This window comes from Mus pahari, chromosome 23 (genome assembly GCF_900095145.1).
Source record: "Mus pahari chromosome 23, PAHARI_EIJ_v1.1, whole genome shotgun sequence".
Lineage (NCBI taxonomy): Eukaryota > Metazoa > Chordata > Mammalia > Rodentia > Muridae > Mus > Mus pahari.
Genome location: NC_034612.1, coordinates 30798892 through 30812771, shown reverse-complemented (window position 1 = coordinate 30812771; position 13880 = coordinate 30798892). Strand labels below are relative to the sequence as shown.

The window sequence follows — 13880 nt, the reverse complement described above, 5'->3', positions numbered from 1 at the left end:
TGGGATTAAAGGCGTGTGCCACCATGCCCGGCGTGAACGACACATTTCTTTTCCTCCTTCTTTCTTTATAAGATTTTTGTTATTTTAAAGTTCTCTAGTTATGCATCTGTGGGTCTATGTCCATGAATGTGGAAGCCAGAGGAGGGCGACAGACGCCCGAGAGCTGGAGCCCCCGGCTGTGGCAAGCAGTTGCTTCTCCTAGAACACTCTGTTCTTTCCCCCACGCGATCCATGACCGTGCTACTGACAGAGCATCTGGAGTGTCCTAGGGGCCTCACACTGCCCCATCAGAGAGAGACACTCAGAACGTGGCCAAGGATCACACAGTGGGTGAGAACAGGAAGCCAGCCAGCATCGTCCCTGGCAAACGTTTCTAAGTAGGAGCAATGTGGGATGACAGTGGACCTAAGAATCCTGGTGTGCTGGCCAGCCACAGGAGCAGGGCCAGCCACCGAGACCCAGGCACTGAGGGTGGCCGCCCTTCTGGGGACGAGCACGTGGGAGACAAAGGCTTACCTGAAGGTACTGGAAACAGTCTTCCTGGGCCGCGAAGACCCCAACCAGGCGCAGAGCAAAGGAGAGGACCCTGGGGTTCACATCCTGTGGCTTCAGCACATAGGACAGGAGCTCCATTAGGCAGGGATGGTCCTGTAGTAGTTGGAGGCTGGACTCTGTGGAGAAAAGACATTCCAAAAGAGCAGTGACCCCGGGCAGCCACTCTAGAAATGCCTCCAGCATTCCTTCCCCTGAGGATTAAGGAGTCCAAGAAAGAGGGGTATGTACAACAAATGGCTCCTCACTTGAACTCACTAAAGAGACCCCAGAGGCATGGTGCTCAATACCTACAATCCCAGCATTTAGAAGGTGGAGGCAGATGGCTCAGGAGTTCAAGGTTATCCTCAGCCACCTACAAATTCATGGATAACTTGGGTTACAGGTAAGTTTGCCTCAAAACAAACAAACAAACATGGGGCTGGAGAGATGGCTCAGCGGTTAAGAGCACTGACTGCTCTTCCAGAGGTCCTGAGTTCAATTCCCAGCAACAACATGGTGGCTCACAACCATCTGTAATGGGATCTGATGCCCGCTTCTGGTATGTCTGAAAAGAGATATATGTTCTCTTCTGGTATATGTACTCATATACATTAAATAAGTAAGTCTTTTTTTAAAAAAAAAAAAAAAAGTGCTGCCCATGCCGGAAGAAACAGTTTTCATGCTAGCCCATTACATTGGCTTTCACTGCTTACATCTGCTGTGTTCTTGATGATCTATCCATGTACGGGTTTCTCAGTGGTGTGTAAAAACCTGGCCCAGACTGCAAATTCAACTTTACAGCTCATAAAGATAAGAACCAGCAAAGAGTTAGGGCTGTAACTCCACACAGAGCCTCTGCCTAGAATCCCCCAGTGAGGGGTTGGGGGTATGGCTCAGTGGTAGAGTCCCTGCCTAGAATCCCACAGTGAGGGGCTGGGGTGTGGGGTAAGGTTCAGCAATAAAATACTTGTCTACCTCTAGTATCACCAAAGAAAAGAAGGGAAAAAGAAAGACAGAAAAGAAAAGTAATAAATAAGGAGCCATTTAAAGACAAGACTGCCAAAAAAAAAAAAAAAGTTGAATTTCCAGTCTCAGGGTAAAGTTTTTATACACCTCTGAGGAGCACTTACATGGACAGATCGACAAGAACACAGCAGACATGAACAGTGAAAGCCAATCTAATTGGCAAGCGTAAAAACTGTTCCTTTCAGCATGAGCAACATTTTTGGGTTTTGAGACAGGCTTACCTGTAACCCAAGTTATCCTTGAATTTGTCAGGTAGCTGAGGATGGCCTTGAACTCCTGAGCCTCCTGCCTCTACCTTCTTTTTTTTTTCTTTTTTCTTTTTTTCTGGTTTTTCGAGACAGGGTTTCTCTGTATAGCCCTGGCTGTGCTGGAACTCACTTTGTAGACCGTAGGTAGACTAGGCTGGCCTCGAACTCAGAAATCTGCCTGCCTCTGCCTCCCAAGTGCTGGGATTAAAGGCATGCACCACCACATCCGGCTTCTGCCTCTACCTTCTAAATGCAGGGATTGTGGTCGGGTAGCACCGTGCCTAGCTTTTTTCTTTTCTTTTCCTTTTTGTTTTTCGAGATAGAGTTTCTCTTTGTAGCCCTAGCCTAGGACTCACTCTGTAGACCATGCTAGCCTTGAACTCACAGAGATCAGCCTGCCTCTGCCTCCTGAGTGCTGAAATTAAAGGCGTGCGCCACCAGGCCTGGCCCTGGCTTTTTCCTTTTGTTGGGAAAGAAAGGGACAGTTGCTAGAGACCGAACCCAAGGCTTCGTGCCTGGTGGACAAGAGCTTACCCACGGAGCTACATCCCATTGCTTCTTTTTTTTTTTTTTTTTTTTTTTTTTGGTTTTTCGAGACAGGGTTTCTCTGTACAGCCCTGGCTGTCCTGGAATTCACTTTGTAGACCAGGCTGGCCTCGAACTCAGAAATCCGCCTGCCTCTGCCTCCTGAGTGCTGGGATTAAAGGCGTGCGCCACCATGCCCAGCTCCATTGCTTCTTTTTTGTTGTTATTGATTTTGCATTTGTGTTTGTTTGTTTTGGCTAGCCTTGAATTTGCCATGTAGCTGAGACTAGTCATGCGCTCCTAATCCTCCCACCTTTGCTTCCCAAGTGCTCTGCCATATCTGGCTGCCAGCCCCCTCTCTCTTGCTTTCAAAAGGATCAAGGTTGCTTTGAACTCACTGTGTAGCCCAGACTATAAACTCACAATCCTCCTGCCTCAGTCCCAAGTACCTGGGCTAACAAGCCTGCACCAAGAGGCTCAGCTCTATTATGTTGGACATCTTAAAAATTGCAGGAAACTGCAAGAGGTGGGAACTACCTGCCTACGGATACCTAGCTATGCTGGGAACACAAGGGTTACATAATGAGACCAGATACCTCCTAACTTGACTAAAACCCACTCAACCAGCATACTTCATTTTTTATCCATTTATTTTATATGCATTTTCAAGATATGGTGTCCTTCTGTAACCCAAGTTGACCCTGAACTGTATAGCCCAGGCTGGCCTCAAGTTTGTAGCAACCCACCTGGTCTTGGCCTCCCAAGTGTTGAGATTGCAGATGTGAGTCACTATGCCCCACTGAACTGGTAAACTTTAAATGGGTAGGCTCTGTGACATGTAAATCGTATCTCAATAAAGCCGTTTAAGAATACTTGCAGGTCAAATGTAGTGGCACACACACTTAAAACATGGCAGATGGAGTCAGAGGCAGGTAGACCTCTGAGTTCAAAGCCAGCCTGGTCTACACAGTGAGTCCAGGCCAGCCAGGGCTACACAGCTGAACCCTGCCTCCAAAAGATGGTTCAGTGGGTAACAGTGCCTGCTCTTCACCCATGAGGGCCTGAGTTCAAATCCCCAGCACTCATATAAAAGACTACATCGCTGCGCAAGCCTCTAGTCCTAACTAGAGAATCCCAAGAGCTTCCTGGGCAGCCCAGTCTCCTGTGACGTCAGTCAGGTCCAATAACGGACCTTACCTTGAGGCCATAAGGTAGATGGAGACGAATGGCAGAAGATGGCTAATGTCCTGTCCTGCTCTGACCTTCTGATGTACGTGTCTGGGTGTGCATGCAACATACACCTATGCAGACACACACCCATGTCTCACACATATACAAAAACACTAGGCCAGGTGCACTAGCACACTCTTTTAATCACAGCACTCAGGAGGCAGAGGCAGGAGGATCTCTGAGTTCAAGGGTTCGAGGCCAGCCTGGTCTACGGAGAGAGATAAGGACGGTCGAAGATACACAGAGAAACTACGTCTCAAAAAGCAAAATACACAGATTCACAACCTAATTGCAGAAGTACAAGGCAATGAACCTGGTAGGATGTTACCTAACATGTTACCTTTAATCATTTTAAATTCCATAACTTAGAAAACAGGTGAGACAAAACACAGGGCTATGCAGGAAGCCCTGGCTCTATCCTCAGCATCCAATACAAACAGGGTGTGATGGTACACACACGTGCCATGCCAGCATTCAGATCGACACAAGGGAGGACCAGAGGTTCAAGGTCATCCTCGGCTACGGAATGTTTGAGGCCAGCCTGGGCTACCTTAGAATATGCTTCAAAAGAAAAGGAAAAGAACAGAATAAGCCAAAGAGGAAATGAAGGCAGGAATTAATGACAAGACAAGGCTAATGGAACCTGTCTGAAGACTATGATCAACCATCAACCAGGAGAGGGAAAACTTCCATTTGCCCAGGTACTCAAGCTCAAGGAAAGCCAGTACAGCACTTTAAAAAAAAAGCCAGGCATGATGGCACACTCCTTCAATCCCAGCGCTCAGGAGGCAGACGCTGGCAGATCTCTGAGTTCCAGGACAGCCAGGGCTACACAGAGAAACCCTGTTTCAGGAAAAAAAAAAAATGGAAATACATACAACAATGCCAGTGACTAAATTAAGGTCCACCCACACAGGAAGGCTATAACTCTGGCTGGCCCTGAACCCAAATTTAGCGCTGTTAATGTCCTCTTGTCTTGGCTTCTAGGTGACAGGTCCCACCACACCCACCCAGAGATCTGACTTCTTCAAGACAAGCCAAATACAAAGAAGACAGCAAAACAAGGTAGGTTTTGTGCTCTACAAACTCCTAGTGTGAACTGTGGCCAGAGTGGATGGGACCGTCACTACATGACTCCACAGTTCAGGTCAGAACCTAGTACTCCATCTCCACGCTCCCTGATCAGCCACAGGGCCTCCAGGAGATGAAGTAAAGACACCACATGGATGGACGATTCTATAAGCCGTGTCCTCACCTGCCTCGGTCACTGTTTTAAACCAGTCCAGCAGTTTCTCCAAGCAGGTGTCATCTGCCACCAGCTGTCTGGGATCTGCCAAAACAGCACAGAGAGCCGGGAGGAGCCTGGAGCATTCTGGGTCCATGATCAGGCAGGCAGTTCCTACAGAGGAAGGGAGAGGTCAGCCTCAGATCTGACACCAGCTACCCTAGTTACAGGCAGCCTGTTAGGATGGGAGAGGGGCCCGGACAACTTCACGTAGACCAGAACTTTTTTTTTTTTTTTTCTGAGACAGGGTTTCTCTGTGTAGCCCTGGCTGTCCTGGAACTCACTGTAGACCAGGCTGGCCTCGAACTCAGGAATCCGCCTGCCTCTGCCTCCCGAGTGCTGGGATTAAAGGCCTGCGCCACCACTGCCCAGAGGACCAGAACTCTTAAGTCCACAAAGATGCTAAGCTCAGTCCAGGGGAACCTGGACAAGAGGACTGAGTCCTGGCAGCTGCCCTGTGGGTGAGGACAGGTTAGTAGTCAGAGCCACAAGGCCTTTGCTGTCAAAGTCTGTTCTTGGGGTTTGGTTTGGTGGAGTGGGGTGGGGTGGGGGTGTAGCTGCGAGAACAGTCAGGGGATCGATCAGCCAGGTGGGCAGGAGACTGTTCACCCAGGCACCTGATCCCCAAATCTGTTCCCAACGGTCAAGAGAAACCTGGATCAGACAATCCTCCAGGCCACGGAGGAGTGCGCAGGAAGGTGGGTGTCACAGCCCTAGTCGGTAGAGGCTGCAAGTGACAACCCCGCGGCCTCCAACTAAGTGTCTCAAGACAGAAATATGCATCTTGGAGGGCAATGATTTCTGTATCTGTCGGCCCTGCAAGGCTCTGTCTGGACCCTGACATCCGTCGTCCGTACCTCCCAAATCCGGGTAAGAGGTGCGCTCTCCGCGACTGCGAGTTAACCTGGGGGTTCTAATCCCGCCCCCGCATCCCTCCGCTAAGGGAATTAGGCCCGAGAGTGCAAAATGCACCATTAGGCTGCCCGGCCGAAGCTCGAACTCCGCCTTACCAGGATCTCCACCCCGGCCTGCGTGCGCCTCGCCCGCTGTGGTTCCGGTGTCTAAGGCAGGCCCCGCCCTCTCTTCCGCAAATTCCGCTTTACGCTGGCCGAGGCCCCGCCCGCCCCAGGTCCGGCCCCATTTCAGAGTTCGCTTCACGCAACCGCGAGCCTGGCCGCTCATCAGCACAGGCCCCGCCCCGCCGCGGGAATTGGCTCCACCCCGCCATCCTCAAGTCTCACTCCGCCTGCAACGAGGCCCCGCCCCTCAGACACCGCCCCCGACGGAAGTTCCTCTCCACGTTGCTACAGGCTCCGCCCCTCAGTGCTGCTCGGGGTTTACGTCTCCAGAGGCCCCGCCCTAAGTCAGTACCACGTGACTGACATGGGGAGGGGTGCAAAAGAGCGGGGTTGACGCGCTTGGAGACCGGCGATGACCCTGCCGTTCCGATCACCCCTAAGGTTCAAACCCTGTAAACGCACTCCAGCTGGGTGCAGTTTGGCATTTTCACGCTGTATCAATCTCTCGGAATTATCGCGTCCCCGCCAGGGCGCTCTATGGTACGTGCCCACGCAGGCAGTGGGCGGAGCGTCCCCAGGCGGGCTCCGTGTGGGCGTGGCTATCCGCTGGGAGGCGCGGCCTCGCTGGCCCCAGGCCACGTGTCTGGGCTTTTAAGGTCTCCGCTTTCTGCTGGGTCTTCTAGCCGTTGCTTTCAGCTTCAGCGTGTGGTGTGGGCAGCAGCAGGCAGGAAATCGCCGGTGCTGAAACCCTCGGTTCCCACAGCAGGTAGCGCTAAACTCCAGGGTCTAGAGTGTCAGGACCCTCCAGTCACCAAAGCCTGCATTTCTGTAGCTCTTCACAGCCCCAGTCCTCTATCCCCGCTTGCCTTCTCTCTGCCACCCATTGTTACCAACTCTTCACAACTTCAGCCTGCTCTTCTAATGATAAAGATTAAAAGTAGGCCATCGGGAACTAGAGAGATGGGTCAGTGGTAAAGAATACTTCCCACTCTTCCAAAGGAACAGAGTTTGGTTCCCAGGCCCGAGGTCACACACACACACACACACACACACACACACACACACACACACGCAAATCTCTTTTAGGGCATGGTTCCGGAATGCCTAGAGATAGAGTAAGATAACGCTCATCTATCCTGGAAATCAGGCCTTTGAGCTTGGTTGTCTCTATCTTGGTAATGGGAAACCCCAGCATGTTGGGCTTCTGCAGAAAAAAAAGCACTGCAGGCTGGAGAGATGGCTCAGCGGTTGAGATCACTGACTGCTCATCCTAGAAGTCCTGAGTTCAATTCCCAGCAACCACATGGTGGTTCACAGCCATCTGTCACGAATTCTGGTGTATCTGAAGACAGATACTGTGTACTCATATACATTAAATAAATAAACAGGGTTTCTCTGTGTAGCTCTGGTTGTCCTGGAACTCAACTCTGAAGACCCGACTGGCCTCAAACTCAGAAATCCAACTGCCTCTGCCTCCCAAGTGCTGGGATTAAAGGCATGAGCCACCACTAATAAAATCTTTAAAAAAACAAAACAAAACAAAACACACAGCATTTACATACTGAGTCTGGGCTGTCATTCTTTGGCAAATCATGCTTAGACAAGCAAGAAAAAAACCTCTCAGGAGAACCCTTGTATTAAGCTTAATGTTGCAATGCCACCCAGTTGCAGAGAGCTGCTTACTCAAAAAAATGAATGCGTGCTGGGGAATAGTCCCTTTGCTAGCATAAGACCCTGAGTTGAGTCGCCAGAATCCATGAAGGAGATGGGATGGGGGCATGGGGGCGGGAGGGGGACCAAATAAGAAAAGCAGGCCATGGCGATATACATTTGTAACCCCAGCATTATGAAGGCAGACAGGATCACACACACACACACACACACACACACACACACACACACACACGGGCGCGCGTGCAAATGACACACTGTCTTCATCACTGGACTGCTGGGCCACCAGGGAAGTGCTCCCTATCTGGCCTGGGTTGGAAAAGCGGGATCCCGGAGAGTTCAGAGAGGCTTGTGATAGCAAACTATCAGCTGAGGGTTTAAAGCAGTTGGTGCTGGCCCATGGGCAGTCTTATCCTCAAGGCACCAGACCCCAGGTCTAACAACTAGGGAGTCAGTCACCTTGGCCCCCAACATCTCAGCTTCTTTTCAGGAAAAACATGTAAATCGGCTGATGTCCCCAATCTCAAATCTTGCCTATCGTTAAGGTTGGTGCTTTATGCTCTGTTCAACTCTGCAATGGCGACCCTCGGAACCTCTGCCCACTGGACTACATAGTTGCAGCCACGGTTTGCCGAAACCCAACTCGGGCTCCTGAAGCTGGATCTGAGAGCCTGGTTCCCAGGTAGAAAGTTAGTTTTGCCTGCGGGAGGCCAATCAATTCAAGCATCCCACGAAACAAAACAAAACAACAACAACCAACCAGAAAACTCCCACAAGAAACAAGGTGCGATTGCGCAGTGCAACCCCGGGAGTGCGCTTGGTTGGCCCCTCGCTCGCGCACACTTTGCGCGTGCACACGACCGTCGGGCTCCGGAGGAAGGACCACATCCGGGGCTCTGTGGCCGCGGCACGGTTGCCATGGTACCAGGGCGGCTGGCAGGCCTCCCAAGCCGAGGGCAGAGCTCGCAGGACCAGGAGGCCGCGCAGCACTGCCGCTATGAGCCTGGGCACCACAGATCTAGCCTCGGAGACGGTAAGGAGCCCTGGGGCGGAGGGAGGAAGGGCGCACGGTGGCAGCCAGCTCCGGCAGGCCGATTGTTACCGCACAAGAGCCAGCTCCGGGCGTCGGCCGCCACCCCAGCAGCCTCTAGCTCCCGCCTGCGCTCGCGGAGGCCACTACTTCCAGGAAGCCCCCGGGACTGCGCCCCTCCCGCACGCGCTGCGGGTCTGAGGCCGCAGCCGGCCGACGATAAGCTCGTCTCGTAAGTGTTGCTGTAGGCTGTGGGTCCCGCGACTCCCCGGAGCGATCCAGGGCAAGGGAGAAGTCCTGCCCCCAACATCTCCCATGGCTAGCCCTGCACCGGTCTGTGTCATCTCTGGGAGAGGTGTGCCTCTCTCACTCTCTGCTTGTGGGTACCAAGTGAACTTCGTACATTCCGGGGGGAGGGGGGAGCGGTGGCTATAGGACAGGGCAATAGGCTGATGTCCCCAATCTCAAAGAGAAGTAGAGAGCAGTTTGGTACAGGTTTAGAGTCAGTAGGAACATCAAATGTAAAGGCCGCAAGGCCGGGGAAAGTAGCAAGTTCTTGGGGTTGAGATTTAGAAGGGTACTGAGGGAGGTAGGCAGGAACCTGGCCATGATGAAATATGACTTTCAAGGGTCCAGGGGACGCCTGTGAGAGGCTCCACAACAGACTGAAGAACTAAGTCTTTGGTCAGCAGAGAGCACTGGGATTCCCTACTTGTCCCTGCACTCGAAGCTTTCCAAGATTTGCCTAGTTTTGGAGGTCAGTCTCTCAGCACTGCCCCCAGTAACTGCTCCCTCATCTCTGTTTGTTTTCTGGGTGCTACTGGGGACTGAAACCCACATGCCAGGCTAGAGCGCTACAGATGAACCTCCCCAGCTGGGTCACTGGGGAATTCTAGCAAGCACTCAATTTCTGACTCAGTTCCCCAGTCCAAACAAGTGCTCCACCACTGAGCGCCCCCCACCCCCACCCCTCACCGGGCTCTCCCGCTGAACTGCATCTCCAGACCTTTAAGAAGGGTGGGGCTTGGTGGGGAAAGACTTCGAGCCGGATGTAAAGTAAATTAATAAATTAATGAAAAAAAAAGAAAAAAGTTTAGTTTCTTGTGTTGAGATTACAAAGATAGTTTATTACTCTTTCAATACATATGGCAAATTATCCATAACGTAGCCATCCAGAGAAATCCAATTAATATAAATTGTGTTTCTCTTATGCATCTTCCCCCCCCATACGTTTTTTTTAAAGAGGTCATATTTCTACAGTTGTATAATTTTTACATAACCTTGTTGCTAGCATTTTCAGTGTATATTTTTAAAATGCTCTTTGTATGTAGCCCAGGCTGGCCTCAAATTCAGCCTCCTTCTGCCTCAGCTTGCCAGATCCTAAGATTACAGGCTTGCACCACCAGGAGGTTTGTGTCTTCCCAAACGTAACCAAGGACTGGGGAGACTGGGCGCAGAGGATAAAATGCTTGCCTGCACTCCCGAACCCACATCCAAGCCATGTGGGTATGGGGGTATGGCTGCTGCCTCTAATTCCAAATGCTCAGGAATTGAAGACAGGGGAACTCCCTGGGCAAGCTGGCTAGCTAGACTAGCCACAACTGGGTTTAGCAAGAGAGCCTAAGATCGGAGTGGAAAGGCGTGAAGGAAGTCACAGGGCCTGTTTCAGACCTCCTTCCGCAAGCATGCCCACACAGACACACATGCACAAATGAGCAGCCAGATGGAGCCCCATTCACGATTGCTTGGAAGCCCACCTCCAGGGTACCCCACAATCTCTTCTGGCATCTACCAGGCACCTGCATACATGCACACATGAACACACACACAATTAGAGTTTACATGTCTTTAAATAGAAAGCATGACGTTAAAAGGCGTGTATGTAAAACTTCTGCCAGGAGATGGGCAGAGTCTCTTCATCCTTTGAATAGTAGCAGAGTACCCCGGGGTGCAGCGGGGAAAATGGCTTGCTTCTCTTGACTTGGGAACTCTTACTAAAGGCACACAGTTGGCCTGAGAACCCACCACACCTCTGTGAGTATGGACTCCCCCAGTCAGGCAGAACCTTTCATTCACCCCCACTCACACCCCCTCTTCTTCCTGTGTGTGTTCGTGAATGGAGGGCAGAGGAATGTCCCGTGACATGTGACATTCCTCAGCTGTCCTGCACACACACCCTTTTGTTGGGGGGCATGGCCTAGAATGCCTTATTAAGTAGGTTAGGTGGGCTGGTCAGTGAGCCCTAGAGAGTCCCCTTGATCCCTGCCAGCACTGGATCTGGATTGGATCCAGGTCCTCTTGCTTACTAGAAATCCCCTTCCACCCACGTCCTCCTCTCTGACCATCAGGGTACATGGTTGTCGCAGGACGGAGGTGTCCCAAGCTTTCCTCATGCTGGTCCACTGGGGTGTGTTGCCGCAGCTCGGACAGGCAGTGTGCTTCTGGGACTGCTGCGCCTGAGCAGCTGCCTCCCAGTGACCTTGTGTGCATTTCTTCCAGGGAGATGACAGTCTGTCTGCTATTACCTTTGAATCTGACGTTGAGTCGGTGAGTACAGACAGGGGTGGGTGCCAGTCTCCATGTCAGTGTCCTTGGATGCTGTGTGTAAAGCAGTGTCCCCCAGATGCCGCTAGACCCAGGGCACGGGTGTCCAGAGCTGCTTCTGGTGTCGAAGTGTCAGCCTGTTAGCTGAATCGAAATAATTGAGATTCTCATTTTAAAACTTTATGTATTTATTTATTAGAAATCTATTTCAAGTGCATGCCTTTAATCCCAGCACTCCGGAGGCAGAGGCAGGTGGGTTCCTGAGTTCAAGACCAGCCTGGTCTACAGAGTGAGTTCCAGGACAACCAGGGCTACACAGAGAAACCCTGCCTTGAAAAACAAAAAACAAAACAAAACAAAACAACAAAAATCTATCTCGAGGGCTGGGAATGTAGCTCAGTTGGTAGAATAGTTACCTAGCAGGCATGAAGCCCTGAGTTGCACTTCTAATGCTGCATAAATTGGTAACGATGTCCATGCCTGTAACATCATCCTAGCATTTGAGAGGTGGAGGCATGGGGATCAGTTTAAGGTCATCTTCTGCTTATATAGTGTGTTCAGGACTAACTGGGCTACATAAGACCCTGTCTCAAACAATAGTAGCAGCAACCTCAAGATAATAAATGTCACTTTAAAGCTAGTTCTAGAAATTAATTGTGAGGCTCTAGAGAGATGGCTGAGCGACACTTGGTGCTTTAGCAAAGTACACACAGACATAATCCCCTATATCCATATACCAACTCACATGGGATCCCCAGACTGCGGGGAACTAGGGTGCACTGTTGAGCCATGCCCTATCCCCTCCCTGGGGGATTCTAGGCAGGGGCTCTACCACTGAGCCACGCCCCCAGCCCCTCACTGGGGAATTCTAGGCAGGTGCTCTACCATTGAGCCACACCCCCAGCCCCTCACTAGGGATTCTAGGCAGGCGCTCTACATTAGAAAAACACTCCCAGTGCCCCCTAGGAATTAGTGTCCCAGGTTCTTTGTAAATTGTGCTGAGTGGCAAAGAGAAGCGTGCTGAATGCTCAGTTAGTGGCTAGCCCAAGAAGTTACTTGATTTATCTCTACATGAGCTCTGAAGGGACCCAACAAGGGAAGCCTCAGCTACACTTAGGAGGCTTAACATGCCCACCATCCCCAAGGAGGGGTCACAGTTATTGTATGATAAAACTTTTCCTGGGGAGACGAAACCGCTCACCCCAGGCTGGGATCCCATGACAGACTTGACAGTGCAGCTGGGTGAAGGAGTTGCTTAGAGGAGTATTGGCAAGGGGGTTACTTAAGGACCAGAGTGACGCAAAGACAGCTGCATGGCCGAGGCACACCCATGTGTGGGTGACAGCTCACAGAGCTGGGACCCTGGAGCACAGTGCACAGTCCGCAGGAGCTCGAGGTTGGAGAGTGTCCTTTCCAAATGACTCCAGTCTAGATCTTTCCAGGCAGATGGTCTAGTCCCAGAGTCTGGGGGTCTTACTTGAAGCCTGTCTTGTCTGAGAGTAGCTGTAGGTTTTCGTTGCTTTCTTAGACAGGGAGGAGCCTAGTGAGTCCGGTCAGTTTGAGGGACTTCCTGGGGCTAGTTTGAGTCGTTTACCTTCATGCTTGAGGAGCAACCCTGCAGGATTGAATCTTTCAATCTGGAAGGAAACTATTTTGTGACATGTGTCCCATAGCTAGGAGCACTCCTCTTTATATCACAGGGACATGAGCCCAAGATATTCACCACAGATGTGATCCTGATGCCATGGTCTAGGGAAGGAGCCACCTAGCAAGCCCCAAGCGGTGTCCAGATCTCTCTGGGGCATAGAGGACAGTGTTTCCACCAGAGGGGAGCAAGGACTTGCCATAGGCTGTGGCCCCCACACCTAGCCGTGTGCTGCTTGGAAAGGCAGGTCACTCTCCATAGCCACCTTAGAAGCTACAGGACCTTGTTGCCACTGGACTGCTGGGCGTCTGTTTGCTATAGAGACTGTTTTTCATACAGTGTCCTCCTTTTTGCTGGCTTTCTCTTCCTTAGTGGGGATCTTCCATGGACTTACATACAAGGGATTCCTCTTCGTGCATCTGCTGTGAACACACAGGAGCTCACTGGCAGGCAGAGCAAGCCTCAGACCAGCACAGGAGACCTTTTTTGTTGTTTCTCTATGTAGCCTGGACTGTCCTGGAACTCTCTGAAGACTAAGCTGGACTTGAACTCAGAGATCCGCCTGCCTCTGTCTTCTGAGTGCTCACATCTAGGGAGAGTGACCTTCCTGACTCCCAACCCCATGTATAGGAGCATCTACACTATGGAGTGCCTCAAGACCTGACAGGTCTCCTGGCCAGGGTCTCTCTCAGGGCCTGTCTCTCTCTGTGGCCGCTTGAGTATGGTGAGGTTTTCCAACAGAGCTCTTAGGAAGCCTAACATGCGTCGTTGCTTCTTTCTTTCAGAAAACAAAAAGAAAAAGTTTCCACAAACCTCCTTCCACATCACCAAGTAAGTATGGCTGGACATAGTCTCGGTCCCCTCATCCCCACCTCGACTCTGCAGTGTGGCAGGAGTGGCCCTTCCACTGCGTCCCGGAGAAAGCGAAGGATGTTTCTTTTCAGATGCAGTGGAAGGAGGGAACTCAGTGGCATCAGGGTTGCCTGTATTTGTTTGGGGACTGCTGTCCCAGAGCACTGTGCAGGCCACTGTCCCACAGAGCACTGTGCAGGCCGCTGTCCCAGAGCACTGTGCAGGCCGCTGTCCCAGAGCACTGTGCAGGCCGCTGTCCCACAGAGCACTG

At 51.4% G+C, this 13880-nt stretch overlaps 2 protein-coding genes across 10 annotated transcripts in view; one reads left to right on the top strand and one right to left on the bottom strand.

Moving 5' to 3' along the window:
* Window positions 1–5917, bottom strand: part of Brat1 (BRCA1 associated ATM activator 1) — a 14670-nt gene extending 8753 nt beyond the window's left edge. For 3 of the 5 annotated variants that reach the window (XM_029533844.1, XM_029533845.1, XM_029533846.1), the window contains exons 1-3: window positions 5706–5851; window positions 4819–4962; window positions 517–671 (exon numbers count right to left, since the gene is read on the bottom strand). In XM_029533844.1, coding sequence (XP_029389704.1) covers window positions 517–671; window positions 4819–4962; window positions 5706–5823 — 417 coding nt within the window. In that variant the 5' untranslated portion in view covers window positions 5824–5851. Of the gene's footprint in view, window positions 1–516; window positions 672–4818; window positions 4963–5705 lie in introns of all 5 variants that reach the window. The other 2 variants (XM_021186635.1, XM_021186634.1) reach the window with 2 other exon arrangements.
* A 2464-nt stretch (window positions 5918–8381) lies between these two features.
* Iqce (IQ motif containing E) overlaps window positions 8382–13880 on the top strand; it is a 41508-nt gene continuing 36009 nt past the window's right edge. For 3 of the 5 annotated variants that reach the window (XM_029533745.1, XM_029533744.1, XM_029533743.1), the window contains exons 1-3: window positions 8463–8571; window positions 11068–11115; window positions 13543–13588. In XM_029533745.1, coding sequence (XP_029389605.1) covers window positions 8536–8571; window positions 11068–11115; window positions 13543–13588 — 130 coding nt within the window. In that variant the 5' untranslated portion in view covers window positions 8463–8535. Of the gene's footprint in view, window positions 8572–11067; window positions 11116–13542; window positions 13589–13880 lie in introns of all 5 variants that reach the window. The other 2 variants (XM_021186775.1, XM_021186777.2) reach the window with 1 other exon arrangement.